The 14,492-nt window shown below is 36.9% G+C and overlaps 1 protein-coding gene across 4 annotated transcripts in view; it reads right to left on the bottom strand.

Annotated features, from left to right (window-relative positions):
• The window catches only part of SMAP1 (small ArfGAP 1), a 90,067-nt gene that overhangs the window by 42,723 nt on the left and 32,852 nt on the right, over positions 1-14,492 (bottom strand). For 2 of the 4 annotated variants that reach the window (XM_030267393.4, XM_072926526.1), the window contains exons 5-6: positions 4,316-4,390; positions 437-517 (exon numbers count right to left, since the gene is read on the bottom strand). In XM_030267393.4, the coding sequence (XP_030123253.4) occupies positions 437-517; positions 4,316-4,390 (156 nt within the window). The remainder of the gene's footprint in view (positions 1-436; positions 518-4,315; positions 4,391-14,492) is intronic. The other 2 variants (XM_072926527.1, XM_072926528.1) reach the window with 1 other exon arrangement.

Here is a 14,492-nt window from a genome sequence, read left to right as displayed (position 1 = left end):
TATGTTTAAAATGGATTAATTTATCAAAGACAGTTTTAGATGATAATACAGGTCTCAATAAACTGACAATTTCCTGTGCAAGAATAGCAGTGGTCCATGACCCTGAGGCTTTAACTCAGCTGGTCAGAGCACGGTGCCACCAACACCAAGGTTGGGGGTTCAATCCCCATACAGGCTGTGCCCTTAATTAGATTTATGGTCTGAGCCTAAACTTTAACAAAGCTTAATCCATTTCCCTCTTCTCCTAAACACATTCCTCACTGTATGGTCAACCAAACTTTGTATGCAAGCAACAGCACAAGCAAACAATTTATGTGGATTAACCAGATTACAGCTCATATACACATGCACATACATTATTTTCCCCCAAATCTCTGAACATATTTAATACTATGTGCCATTTTTAAATAACTGGAAAAAAAGAAACTCGTATTACCTTTTCAGCTGTTAACTGTTTTGTTGGTTTTTCTGATTCTCTCTCTCTCTTTTTATCTTCTTTCTTTTTTTCTTTTTCCTTCTGCAAAAAGAAAAAGCATTTTGCTAGTACCCAATTTGCAAACATACTGAATGTCTACAGCCATACAGACTATAAACAGAGATCTTCAGTTACTCCCTTTTAAATCAGAGTTTATGTTTTTATCTGCCCTCCTTCCAGAAGTGACTCATTTTGCTCAAGTACTAACACTAAAAATACTGTGACTTTTAGATTAAATTCAAGAAATTCACTTTTTCACCTGCTCATCTGCTTTTCTGCTTAATAAGCAGAAGGAAAAAAGAACCAGTATTGATTCTCCTAAGCTAAGCAGAGCTAAAGAGAAAAAAATCATCTACAAGTGTAAGCATCTCTGTTAACTCTGATAGCATCTGTCATTGAGGATGTCAGCTGCTTTAATCAAAGAACTAGACTAAGGTAAATTGCACGCTGCTTTCTGCAGTAAGGTACTAATTTTTAAAAGCTAACCTAGTAGTACTAAAAAATACTCCTGAATGTAAAAAAAGTTGCTGTGGGCCATTTGACAGGCCAGTTGAGTCACGAGACATTATGTTATTCCAGAAAGTGAATATCTAAAGATCCCTTTACTTTGAATGCATCATAATGACATTACAGAAATTTTTTCACTTTCATTTTTAATGAATAAATGTGCCAAAATTATCTGAAGCACCTTAAGGAATAACATGAAAAACGTGGAGACTTTTTAGGTTAGCAATTGCTTTGAAAAAAATTTATAGCATGCTATCTACTTAATATTGTTCTAACACTCAGATGAAGGTTTTGTGTTTTTTGGTTGTTTTTGTTTGTTTAGGGTTATTTTTTTGGAGGTGACCAGCCAGAGTGGGATCCAAGTAACATATTCTTCAAAACTTTCAGTAATCCATTTTCAAACCTTCCACCATATTTGCCAGATGGACTGGGGCTACTCAAGTCCCAACTAACCCATGTGAATTACTTCATCAGGCATTGACCTGAACACTCAGCTCCTGGCAAATCAGACTACCACACCAAGCCCCTGCTTACAAGCCACGCAAAGCAATGACCAAGTCACGAAACCCCAACAGGGAAATTTGGAAGATCTGTTTTGATGAAAAGAAACAGAGACCAACTTTCACTGAATAAAAGAACACAAAAGTGAACACAGTGGTCCAAACTGGCCTTGTCAATACTGTATTTCACCTGTGGTAGTGCAAAGTGTTCCAGATATGTCTGTATGACTGGGACAAGTATAGAGCATTTTTTTATTTTGACCTCAGACAATAACCCGAGACTTGCAGTCTTATTTAACTGGGATTACAAATGCATAGGCTCGCCTTTCAATGAAGCTCAGCCTTTCTTCCATTCCTTTTTCACTGACCCTAGTACCACCCTGCATTCTAATATCCACACAAATTATACTGTCAGAGCAACAACTTTTCAATGTTTTCATTTTCTGTTCCCATATCCCATTCCAACCTTCTCAAGTTGAATAATTTAAATAAATATAAATATAAATAAACACAATCTCTTCTCCTGTGGAAACTTAAGACAACTGCATCAAAGGAAGTGTGACCAGCAGGTCAAGGGACATGATTCTCCTCCTCTACTCTGTTCTCACAGACCCTTTCTCTGCAGTTGGGGCCCCCAACATCAGAAAGACATGGGCCCAACTGCAGCCCAGAGAAGGGCCACAAAAATGACTGGAGGCTGAAGCACCTCTCTGTGAAGACATGCTGAAAAAATTGGGGTTGTATGAGTCTGGAGAAGAAAGAAGACTCTGGGGACACCTTATAGAAGTCTTCCTATAGTAGCACCTAAGGGGGGCCTCATGAACAACAGGTAAGGACCCTATCAGGACAGTGACAGGAAAAGGGGGGAATGGCTTTAAACTGAAAGAGAGCAGGTTTAGATTAGGTACTAGGAAGACATTTTTTAATGTGAGGATGGTGAGGCACTGGAACAGATTGCCCAGGGAGGCTGTGGATCCCCTATCCCTGGAAGCGTTCAGTATCAGGTGGGATGGGGTTTTGAGAAACCTGGTCTACTGGATAGTGCCCCTGTTCACAGCAGGGAATTAGAACTACATGATCTTTAAGGACCTTTCCAACTCAAACCATCCTATGACTCTACAATGCTATGATTTTATTCCTCTCCTCACAGGAAAGGTTGTTTAAAGTGTCATGTAGGTACTCTTACTTTTAAATCACAGTACATTAAATTTTCTTGAATATGTTTAAGTAAAAGCAGAGTCAAAGTTTTTGCATTTTTTTCAGTATGTCCTGATTTCCAGTTTGACTTCAACATTTTTAAGAGTATGTTTTGTCAAAGAAATCTCACTTCTGGAGTAAAAAGTATCTGGAAACATTTATTTTTCAAGGATTCAAGAAGAAGGAGGGTTTGCAGCTAGTTTCACATGGCAAACACTCCGTAAAGGTGACCAAATATAAATATATGCCTCTTGTTGCCCTTAACTAATCTCTGAAAGCTTAATAGTGAATATATTAAGACTTAAAATAAACTGTTTTCCTGTGTTTCTACCTCCACACCTCACAGAATCTACAGAAACAGTCTTGATTCCCAGCAACTTTATTTTCATTTATTTAATTTTCACTGTGGACTTGAAAACTCACAAGTCCTTCATCTTCACACTTCCTGATTTCAATATTCAAACTTTCTGCCTCAGCTCCATTAGATAAAAATGAATTCAGACTAAATAAACACATTTCTCAGATGTTGCATTCATGCCAGAACTTCAACTCAAATGCTTTGTTACTTGCAAAAGCAGTCAAAAAACACTATGAATATAATAAAATTAAATTGACTTTATACTGATCTTAAATTCTAAGCAAAGATTATTAATTTTTCTCCAAGTTTCATTTCTAATAACATGGCATACTAGTTACACAGAAGAACTTTCAAATGTGAATGCACCAACAGAGGTAGATAAGAAAGTAAAAGCAAGTTTCATTCTTAGTGGCTGCTGCTACTCCTGGTACAACTTAAAACACATGACAAATTCAACAAGGCTTGTGGCCTTAGTCCATGACACTGAATTTTAAATTTTAATAATGTTTAAATATAGCTGAACTAAAATAATTTATAACTTCTGTTCATTTTTTTTTGCATTTAGAAAGAAAAGGCTTGATTTATGTTCATATCTTAAATTATTTCATGTATTGTATAGTCTCAATTTAGAGTGAAGTATCTAAAATAAGCTAACACTGGATATTCACATTCTAAATATGCATTTCATTATTGTTGCAAATTGAGACATTTACTGAAAGTTGATATAAATGATGCCTCATCTACTACTTGCTGGTCTGTTATGATTTTCAAAGACCCATCTAAACAGTAAATGTGTTAGCACACATGCATATCCCAGCCAGAAGAGATATTAAAACCAGTATGAGTCAAATTATTTCTATATTCATCTCTAAGGACAATTAACAAAATGGCTGGAACAATACTGATAATTTAGAATCTGGAACAAGCACGTAATACCAAAAAAGATATCAGCAATTATTCCTGATGAGACAGGACAGTATCACTCACACCCATGAGCTGGGAATTAAGGGGTTTTCCACAGTTTTGTGACACTAAATCAGAAGATAACCAGAATTTCGACATATAAACACCAAGAAGTAACAACCACACACATACTCTGCCGTTGTAGTGGATCTTCTAATTTAGCTAGTCCAAGACAAAAGGAGAAATGTATTTCAAATGTGTTAAGTATTAACAGCAATTCAAACTCTCAAGTTACCTCAGTGAAACACTTTATAGAGATGCAAACATTTGTGCAATGAAGTAACCTGATAAGAGTTACACCCAAAACCAATATACCTCTGCTTTGCTCTTCTCAGCAGCAGCTTGCAGAGAAGGAGAAGATGCCAAAGGCTGAGCAGCATCAGATGATATCTGTACAAAACGAGGAAAGAAATGAAAAAGAAAATAAGCAAGAACAGCTGGGAAGGGAGGCAGGACAGGCCGAAGAGACATGATTTTCATTCTTTCTTTTTCTCAATAGTATTGATGGTAGTGGTTACATGACATAGAAGAAACATAAAGAGGCGACAAAGGGTTTTTTTTTTGTTTTATTTTCTCCTGAGTACAGTATTTTAAGGAAACGTTTCAGGTAGGAAAGTGTGACTTAAAATGAAATTCACTAGGACAGAATATAAGAAAATGAACCTGGATAAGATCATATCAAAGGCCTAAGAAAAATAATTAGGTTTCACCCATTGTTCAATTTTTATACAGTGTAACTACTGAAATATTAATGTCCTGAAGCATGAAGGCAGACTGTCCCAGAGGAGGGGGAGAGAAGAGAGTGCCTTTGTTCTTATTCAATGCAACAGAATACTTTTATTAAGAGGAATGCAAAATACCTCTGAAAGTTATACATTAATTAAAGTTCTAATTAACTCTTCTCTAAGAGATTCCAAGTACATTAAGAGCTTAGGGTTAATATAAAACCACTTCTCAGTAGCAGGTTGAAGCTTCTCAGAGAAGTGACACTTCTTTTCTAGGGATTGGTATGTAAAATTGCTATTAACACTACTGGACTTCCAGAACTCTCCAAAAGGTGTAAATTAAATATGCTACAGATACAGTTTCCTCAAAAAAATAGGATTTCTCTAAAGGCATTTTATACATCTTCCTATCCAATTTTTTTATGCATAGCTGATTACTGTAATGGAAACATTATCTTTCTATTTCCATTATTATAAAAACACAACTGAAATACATTGTCCAAATATGTAGAAGATCTTCAGAGCTATAAAGCTGACACTTCTACACTATTTTGTATCACCTCTATTATCTAGAAGGAAAATTTAGAAAGTTATGAAGCTATAAGAGAGTAGGTCATTATGTTGGACCAAAATAAGCACTTTAAATGACATGTTTTCATTTAGTTTAAAAAAGTAGCTCGCACTAAATGGAAACTGAAAGCTGATAAAAAAACCCATATTTTGTGTCTAAATACCCCATATTTCTTACAGAAAATCCTACCAGTTTCTTTATTATACAGCTGGAATATTCATAGAATTTATATATTTAGTATTTTTACAAAGTCGAAAACTATGTCTATGCTGGAAGGTGGTGCAGAGCTGCAGGAAAGATATTTAAAAGGTTTAATTTTAAAACCTGCAGAAATATGAAATATAATTCTCGTTTTTAAATTTACTGTTTTAAAATCCTCAGGTTATTAGCAGAGTTGTGGATACACCTCCTGCAATAATCCAGTTTCACAAACAGTAGCATTCTGTTGCTATAGGAACATTGGGATCCTGTTTATTCTGACTGCACCACATTGTAACCAAATAATGCCTGAAAAATTATTAGATAACTACACAATATACTGAACTATGTACTCTAACATCATGCTTCTGAATTTTCAATTAGAAAAATGTGTAAAATTCTGACAATGAATCATCATCTTTCAAGCTGCTAACAAATGGGATTTTTAGTTTGGGTTTGGAGTTTTTTCATTCTTTTGTATATTTCAGATTTTAGGAGAATTTAAGCTTGATAGCCCTTACAGGTGAACAGCAGGTAACAGCTAGGTGCCACACAGAACACAGAAGGCAGAAATTCTTTTGAGTTAGGTGGAAAATCAGCACCGTAGGTGTTTTGTCAATTTTCATCCTCTCATAATAGTTCTTAATCTTCATATCCTCTTCATAATATAAAGGATTATCTTACCTAGAAAAAGGTAATTCTATGAAGGCCTGAAAGCAATTACTATAGTTTTGCCAATCAAGTAATGGAATCATAGAACTAATGAAGAAGCATCATGCAAGCTGTCAGACAGAGCTGTGAGATGGAGTGAAAAGCATTTGCTGTCTAGCCTGGGATATGGAACAAGATGTACAAGCTGAGAAATGCCCAAGCATAATGTTTAAAGACAACCAGCATCACTACAACCACTTCAGGCAAAAAAGAGCACTTGAAAGCACTCTTCACACACACAAATATTCAACTAAGCCAGAGAACAAAGGACATATGACTGGAGCTAATCTTTAAGAGAAAACAAATTACAATGTATAAAGAACCGATTAAGTTTATATAATGAAAGCAACAGTACAAGGTTGAGCTGCTCAACAGCTTTATCACCACTGCATCAATGTTGAATATTTTATCTACCAGGATGCAACAGATAAGGAAAGCTGAATGAAAAAATCAAACCAAACCGAGTGGCTAGACAAAGCTAAACATGTAAATACTGTCTACCTAGAATTTTGCAAAGACTTTAATATCATTTTCCAGAGCATTCTCCTGGAGGAACTTGCTGCTCATGGCTTAAGACAGGTGCACTATTCTCTGGGTACACACGGGCTGGGTGGCCGGGCCCAGAGAGCAGAGGTGAATCGAGTCACAACCAAAGACTGGCCGGTCACTAGTGGGGTTCCCCAGGGTTTAGTATTGAGGCCAGTCCTGTTTAATATCTTTCTTTATGCAGGATCTGGATGAGGGGATGGAATACATCATCATTCAGTTTACAGATGTCACCAAGCTGGGCAGGAGTGTTGATCTGCTGAAGGACAGGAAGGCTCCACAGAGGGATCTGGACAGGCTGGAGCAATGGCCCAAGGCCAACCGTACAAGGTTCAACATTGTGAATTTCCAGGTCTTGCACTTGGGACTCTTTGAGATGAGTGACTGGCAAATTTCCCTGTGGGAAAAAGATCTGGCAATGCTGGTTGACACACATCTAAATTTCTCCATGAAAATACAAACAGCAATTTTCAACCCTATTCCAGAATCCAAGTGAAAAAGCACAACTGATCTACTCTGACAGCATGTTTGCACTATGCTCTGAAAAGCAGTCAACTAAAGTCTTCTTTGATTATTGGCACCTTAAAGTATCAAATGGTGACCTCTGTAACTAATCATACATACTGCCAGAAAAAGAATAAAATTGGGTGATTGTGTGCATTACCAATGTACTGCAGAATGACAACTAGCATATGAATACATAATTTTAACTTTTAACTTGGGAGTAGTTATATCTTTTGATTAAGAAATTCAGAATTGCCTAAAACAAAGAATGATGGCAAGGAGCTCTCTCAAGTTTTCACATTTCTCTTTTTTCTACAGAATTTTGATCATATTTCAGACCAGAAGTCTTACAGTCATTTATTTTTTGTCAATTCTTGAATCTCCTTCCATTGTTTGTGCTTTAGGACTCCTTTTTAGAAAAAGGTTGCAGCAAAAATAACCATTTTGCACAATGAAATTCAATACTCTCTTTAAAGGATCCGGTGCCTTTAGTGCTGAGCAAGAAATTACATACACATGCAACAGTACTGTAAGATTTCAGTTTCACCTGTGCTCAGTGAGAAACCCTTTGGTGCATAAAAAATGTAAGATCAGAGAAGAAAGAATCTGCAGATGTACAATGTTAGTTCCAGTGCCCAGCCCCTTTTACATGTAAATGTGTTACCTGTCCCCATTTTCCTCCCTAAAACACTTTTGTATTATCTGTTATTATTTAGTGGTGGCACTACCCAAATACGTGCTAAGGTAACAGTTTGTGTAAAAGCAACAATACAAACAGTAGTTGACCCAATGTCTTGATGTACTCTGTTGACCAGACTACTATTCCAAGTAAAAAAAAGTAAGCTTTAAACAAGAACTAAATGAAGTTACCAGAAAACATAACACACAAAAACTAAGAAAGATTTTACTTTAATTTAGTTTGTACTGACATGTTTTTGATGCTACGCAACAGTCACACAAACACTACCGGTCACTAAGGTGCAAGTACTTCATAAAGTTTCCACCTGCTTTTATCTGTAGTTTTTCCAAAATCCAGCACTGATGTAATGCATGTCATTATTCAGCCTTTTATTAAAAAAGATTCAAGTTGAAGCTTTATACGTCTACACTAAGCTTCCATTTAAATATGAAATGCAGGCTGCTATCACACAGAAGATTCAAGACATTAAAGAATTAGTATGTTATCAAACCACTCAGGAAATCCACAGCTGAACCAAATACAAAAGTGCCCTCGAGTGGCCAGTTTATACACACACAATATGCAGGGAATTAGCCTAGATGAAGAGAACTATTCTGCTTTCATTTGACAGGTTATAAATTTAGCTGCTACATATGTTTTTCTTATTTCAGCAGACTTTTGACTTTATTACTATGTATCAGCAAATGTTGACAATACTAAAATCAGTAATTTGTCCTAAAGCAGTAGCAATTATAGACTGCTATTAGATGGATATAAACACACAAACCAATTACTTGATGTTTTTATAAAGAGGTCTGTTCTTGGAATACTGAAAGGAGTAAAAGAATACTAATGTACTATTAACACTTACCTATGAATTCTTGGAAGTTAAGGCTAGCTGTCAAGGCATTTTTCTAAATTACTAAAATGTCTCCCTATGCTGGTTTTGGTTGGGGTAGAATTAATTTTTTACACAGTGGCTACTACAGGGCTGTGCTTTAGATTTGTGCTGAACGCAGGGTTGATTAATTATAGAGATGCTTTTGTTATTGCTGAGCAGGGCTTACACAGAGCCAAGGCCTCTGCTGCTTTTGGTACTGCCAGGCTGGTGAGGAAGTTGGGGCTGCATGAGAGGCTGGGAGTGGACACAGCCTGGACAGGTGTCACACTACAACACGAAGTAACGCACACATTCATGAGGGATCAAAAGAGGGAAGTAAAAAGCAAAGAGGAAGTTTATTTTCTGACTCCACAATATATAGAATTCCAAAAGTGACAGTGGATTGGAGGATGAAATTTCCGCCTCTCCAACCACACTGGTCAAACCAACAGTCCATCAATTCTCTCCTCCCACAAAGAAGAATACAAAACAATCATTATTTACATGACCAGTGTAAGAAAACTCCAGTAGAAATATGTAAACATCAGAAGGCATAGAAAACTTTTAGAAGAACTTTAAAATGTTCAAAAGAACAGGGCAACAGACAGGTGACCCAAACTGACCTAAGGGATATTCCATATCACAAGACTTCATACTCAGTATATCAAGTGTGAGGAAGGAGGAGGAAGTGGGACATTCAGAGTGATGCCATTTGTTGCCAAGTCACCATTACACAAGGCGGCTGAACACCTGCCTGATGTTGGGAAGCAGTGAATTAATTCTTTATTTTGCTTTGCTTGTGTGCATGGCTTTTGTTTTATTATTAACCTGTCTTTATCTCAACCCACAAGTTTTCTAGCATTTACCCTTTTCAATTCTCTTCCCAATCCTGCTGGTGGCAGAGTGAGCGAACAGCTGTGTAGCCCTTGGCTGCTGACTGGGGTGAAACCACAACACTCCCCTATTCTGTCCAGCTGTAACACTGGACACCTATAACAGAGATCCAGAATCCTGTGTTTCACAAAACGGAGCAGTGGTTGGCTATGAAAGAAGCCAGTACTGCTCTTATGTCAATATTGTGAACACACTCAGCACTCCTCCATCTCTTCAGAGTTACCATCCTAATTACAGGAATAGATGATGCTTATGCATAAACCAGTTGTAGCTCTGAACATGTGGAGAGCTATAGATATTTGTAATATTTATATCAAACACAGACACAATTATACACTGTTCTGGGAAATACAGATATATTTAATAGACTTGAGAAAAACATATTTTTCACAACTCTAATCCAGACCATCCACACCTATTGTTGGCCACTTTTTTTTTTTAGCTTATTTTCTCCTTTCAATAACCACCTCTGTGAGATATTACAGTGAGTCACAATGGCTTAGTTAAATGCTGACACTGGATAAACAAAACAGATGCTTTTAATCTCTTACTGAATTGCCCTCCATGTCTCCTGTCCAGCCTAACCAGTGTTTTCTGCATTTGTTCCAGTGAAAATTGTCTTTAGCGAGAATTTCCCTGCACTTCAGAACAACACCTTCTTTTCCCCTAAGTGGCTTGCTCTGCTGCTGCATGCAAGATCATTTACATTTTCATGATCCATATTAAACTGGCAAGGTTGTCACTAGAGATTTCATCTTTGGCAAAGTTTTGTTTACTTGGACATAGTAACTTGTAGTTATGTGGTCCAGCTGTGTGAGCTACTTACGGAAGTGGGGAAAACAAGACTCTGAGCTACTGGGAATGCAGCTGGCTTACTGAAAATCCAGTCTGGCTTCTCCAACTCCTTCATTTATTCCACTGCTTGGCAAAGTGCTGCTGATGGGCTGCCACTTGTGTTACACCCAGGCACTGATACTGGGGCAAACACAATTTAACTTCTTCAGTAATAAGCCATGCAGTGGTGCAGAGTACAGGTTTGCCAAGGGTACAAACAGGAGGAGTGGTTCATGCACTAATATAGGCGTACTGCCATTCCGGGCACCACTAACAGGATGGGCCATCAGGAGTCAACTGATGTTCAAAGGAAAGCGCCAAGTCTTGCACCATAAGGTGGTGCAGTAGCTTCACGCACCAGTATGGGTTCAGTATCAAGTGGATGGAAAGCAGATTTGCAGAAAAGGACCTGGAGGTCCTGGTGGACAAGCTGGACGTGAGCTCGCCACCACGGCCAGTTCTGGGCTCACAAGTACAGGAGAGACAAGGGCACACTGAAGCAAGGCAGCAAGACACACTAAGATGATTAAAGGACTGGAGCACCTTTCAGACAAGGAAAGGCTTAGTGAGTTCAGATTGTTTAGTCTGGAGGAAAGAAAACTGGAGGGTGGGGAATGAGCAGGTAACAAAGACTAAACCAGACAGACTGTTGCCTGTGACATTCAGAAACAGGACCAAGAGGCACTGAACATAAACTGAAACACAGGAAATTCCACTGAAACATAAGAATAAATTTCTTTCATTCTTTTACTCTGGAGGTGGTTGAATACTGGAACAGGTTGCCCAGAGAGGTCTTGCAGTCTCCAGCCCTGGAGACATTCAAAACTCAATTTTATATGAGACTCAAGAACCTGTTCTAGATGACTCTTACTTGGAGCAGGACGATGTCCATGGACTGCTTCCAACTTTGCTATTCTGGTATCCTGCAAATCTATAATTTAACCCATTCTAACAAAACGATCTTGAAAATAATTTACCCTGCTTTCCCTATCCCTGCCTTCAAGTCATAATTCTTGTAGGGAATTTCAGTGCCCTCTATTGATCCCTAGCATATTTTAAAAACACTTCCTATCACTTGATTCCAAAGTTTTTCATAGACCACAAAAAACCCCAGTAGGTTTATTGCACTTTTGGGAGAGGTAACCGGCAACCACTTCCTCCACAATAATGACTGAATGCTTCTGAATGCTGGCTACTATAAGCCGAAGTGCTCATGTGACCTTTCATATCCAAATTTGTATTTCTTAAGATGCCTTTTAGTGCAGTAAATGTATTACAGATTTCATCTCCTTTAAGATAACTTTCTGGAAAGTGTGACATCACAATCTCTAAATGCACAGCACACTGTCGCCCGTTGCCTAAGTTCATACTTCTTAAATTATACACAATGTCTTAGGAAAACATGAAAAATGTAGACCCATAATTATTTTCCTTCAGTGAACTTAAGAGTTACATGAAGCTTCTGCTCCATACATAATTCATACCCTTTCTTAAATACAGAAACTTCGTCTCTTATTCTCTAAACATTGTCAGGATGTGATAACATATTCTCATTTTATGTAGTGGAATACATTGTACCAGTTCATAATTTTTGAGACTAAAAGTATTTGAAATCAACTGCAGCTGAATCATCATCCAGCCTGAATAAGGTGATTCCTATATGAATTCTCCTATATACTTATTTTTATTAAAAGCTGTAGAGATTGTTTATGATGATACCTACATAGCTAACCTTTATCCTCACTCAACACAGTGACCTCACTGCTTTCCCTCATTACTTGTACGGCATAAGGGCCATTGTATTAGATTAAAAAAAAAAAACAAACACAAAAGTTGAAGAAAGATTGTCTTTTTATAGGTTTTATTTTACATTACAGATGAGGTGCTAATTTTTTTTTTAATTGAGAAAGTATGACTGCTTCAAGCTCAATTTCCTGAACCTCTGTGCAACTTTAGTAAACTTTTAACTTAGCAGCATATAGACAGGGTCAAATTCAACTATTAGGGTTGAGATCACAAAAAACTTCTGTAGTGCAGTCCTGTGTCTCAAGGAGTAACCCCAGCAGTTCTTACTGCATATTCTAGAACAACATGTTCTAGACAGATTTTACTCTTTCTGGAAGCTTAGTTCTAAAAATTACACATTTCCTCTTTTATTTATGGATAAATTGTAATCATCTACTTCAAAGTTGAAAGTGTCCTCTAGACCAGTAATTTTTGAAGATCCTTAGTAACTCCACAAAACCAAAAATGCGGATTTGCCACTTCTCTTGGCCACTGCACCTAAGATCATGAGCCTCATTAACATCTGTTCCTCCACATAACCAGCTCTGGTAAATATTTGGGACTCAATACAGAGATTGTCAGTCAAGTTGAATACTCTGTTCAGACATTACTTTCATAAAACCCCACACTCCAGAACATTTCTCCATGGCTCATATCTTCCGCGCTTATATTTATTGCAACCATTCTGAAAAAGTCCATCAAGTAATTTATTTAAACATAAAAGATCAGATTCCCGGGGAAAGGTGTTTGTCTAACTGTAAGTTGTGCTCTTTTAAGAGTGTTCCAGGAGACAATAAACTAAAGAAGCATAAGCAGTTTAATGAGAGTCCACAGCAAACAACAGGTTTAACAGTCTTCAGGATTAAGATGGTTATAGACCAAACTGTTCTGCATGCTTTACCCTTTAGTTCTAGGATTGCTGTGTACAAAAAAACCCTATGGCAAATATAAAAGGATTTATGGGTGCTTCAAAGTGATGATCAAATACAATTCTGAAGTGGAACAATATTCCCAGTTTCATGTCTGTACTACCTGAAGGACAGTTTTATCATCCAAAATCACCTCTTACGACTTGACCTATGGCAACTGTCTGTTGTAAACTACAGAAGTAATGCAAGCTCCCACGTGCATTTTAGAACCTTTCAAGAATAAATGAAGCCAAAAAGCACAGTATATTGCACAGGAAACTGTTCTTGTTACTCTATCTTAGATGCACCATTTACAAAGATGCCCTAATTGTTGCACTGCTATATGAAGTTTGATTTACTTGATTCTGTGCTGTACTTTACATCTTTCATAACTTATGTATGCCTAAAAATTGAGAATGAGGTCAGGCAGAAAATTAATTCCAGGACAAGAGTATTATGCTGAAGATATTTAAAATACATTTTCTTGCCAACAGCTATTGCTGCTCCTAAGCTGATTTTTCAAAGAACAAACCAGTTCTTTCCAATAAACAATACCACATCCCATGTGTTATTCACATGACATGCATACATTGTTCCAGGGTATTAGCCTCTGAGGTCTTTCTGTAAATTAGCCACAAGCCCGCACTGGGTCTAAGCAAGAAAATGAGAGTAACTATTTACTGATAACCCACTTAAAATAGCTGAGTAAATTATACCACACATTTAGTCCTGAACAGCGATACAGAACAAGCATCTCACATTTTTCCAAAAAAGATGCATCAGAAAACTGAGATAATATGCATTTTAATAGATTCAAAATATTGAAAAGATCCAGTTGCTTTCAGTAAGCATTGGATTATTCTAATGTATATTTGATTTCTACTTAAATGCCCTATTCTATTTAAAATGTAACTAGCCAATAAAATCACAGATGCCTTTTTTGCCCACAGCTTTATCCTTCATCACTGTTAAGTGAACCATGAAAAAAATTTCATATTTGCATATTTTCAGTCTGCATGCTTGATGGCACTACTGGTCTCTGCACTAGCTAACTTTGTTATTATACTGTGCAACTCTAAAAATCAAACTTAGTAATACAACAGTCTTGACAGAAAATAATATAATTAATATTATATTAATAATCAGATAATACTAGATAATTATTACTATTAATGATATTAATCAATACTATTAATTAGATAATAATAGATAATTAATAAGAATAATACAATTTAAAAATTGCAAAGAAAAGACATT

The sequence above is a fragment of the Taeniopygia guttata genome, chromosome 3 (assembly GCF_048771995.1).
Source record: "Taeniopygia guttata chromosome 3, bTaeGut7.mat, whole genome shotgun sequence".
NCBI lineage: Eukaryota > Metazoa > Chordata > Aves > Passeriformes > Estrildidae > Taeniopygia > Taeniopygia guttata.
This window is presented reverse-complemented; position numbering and strand designations above follow the sequence as displayed.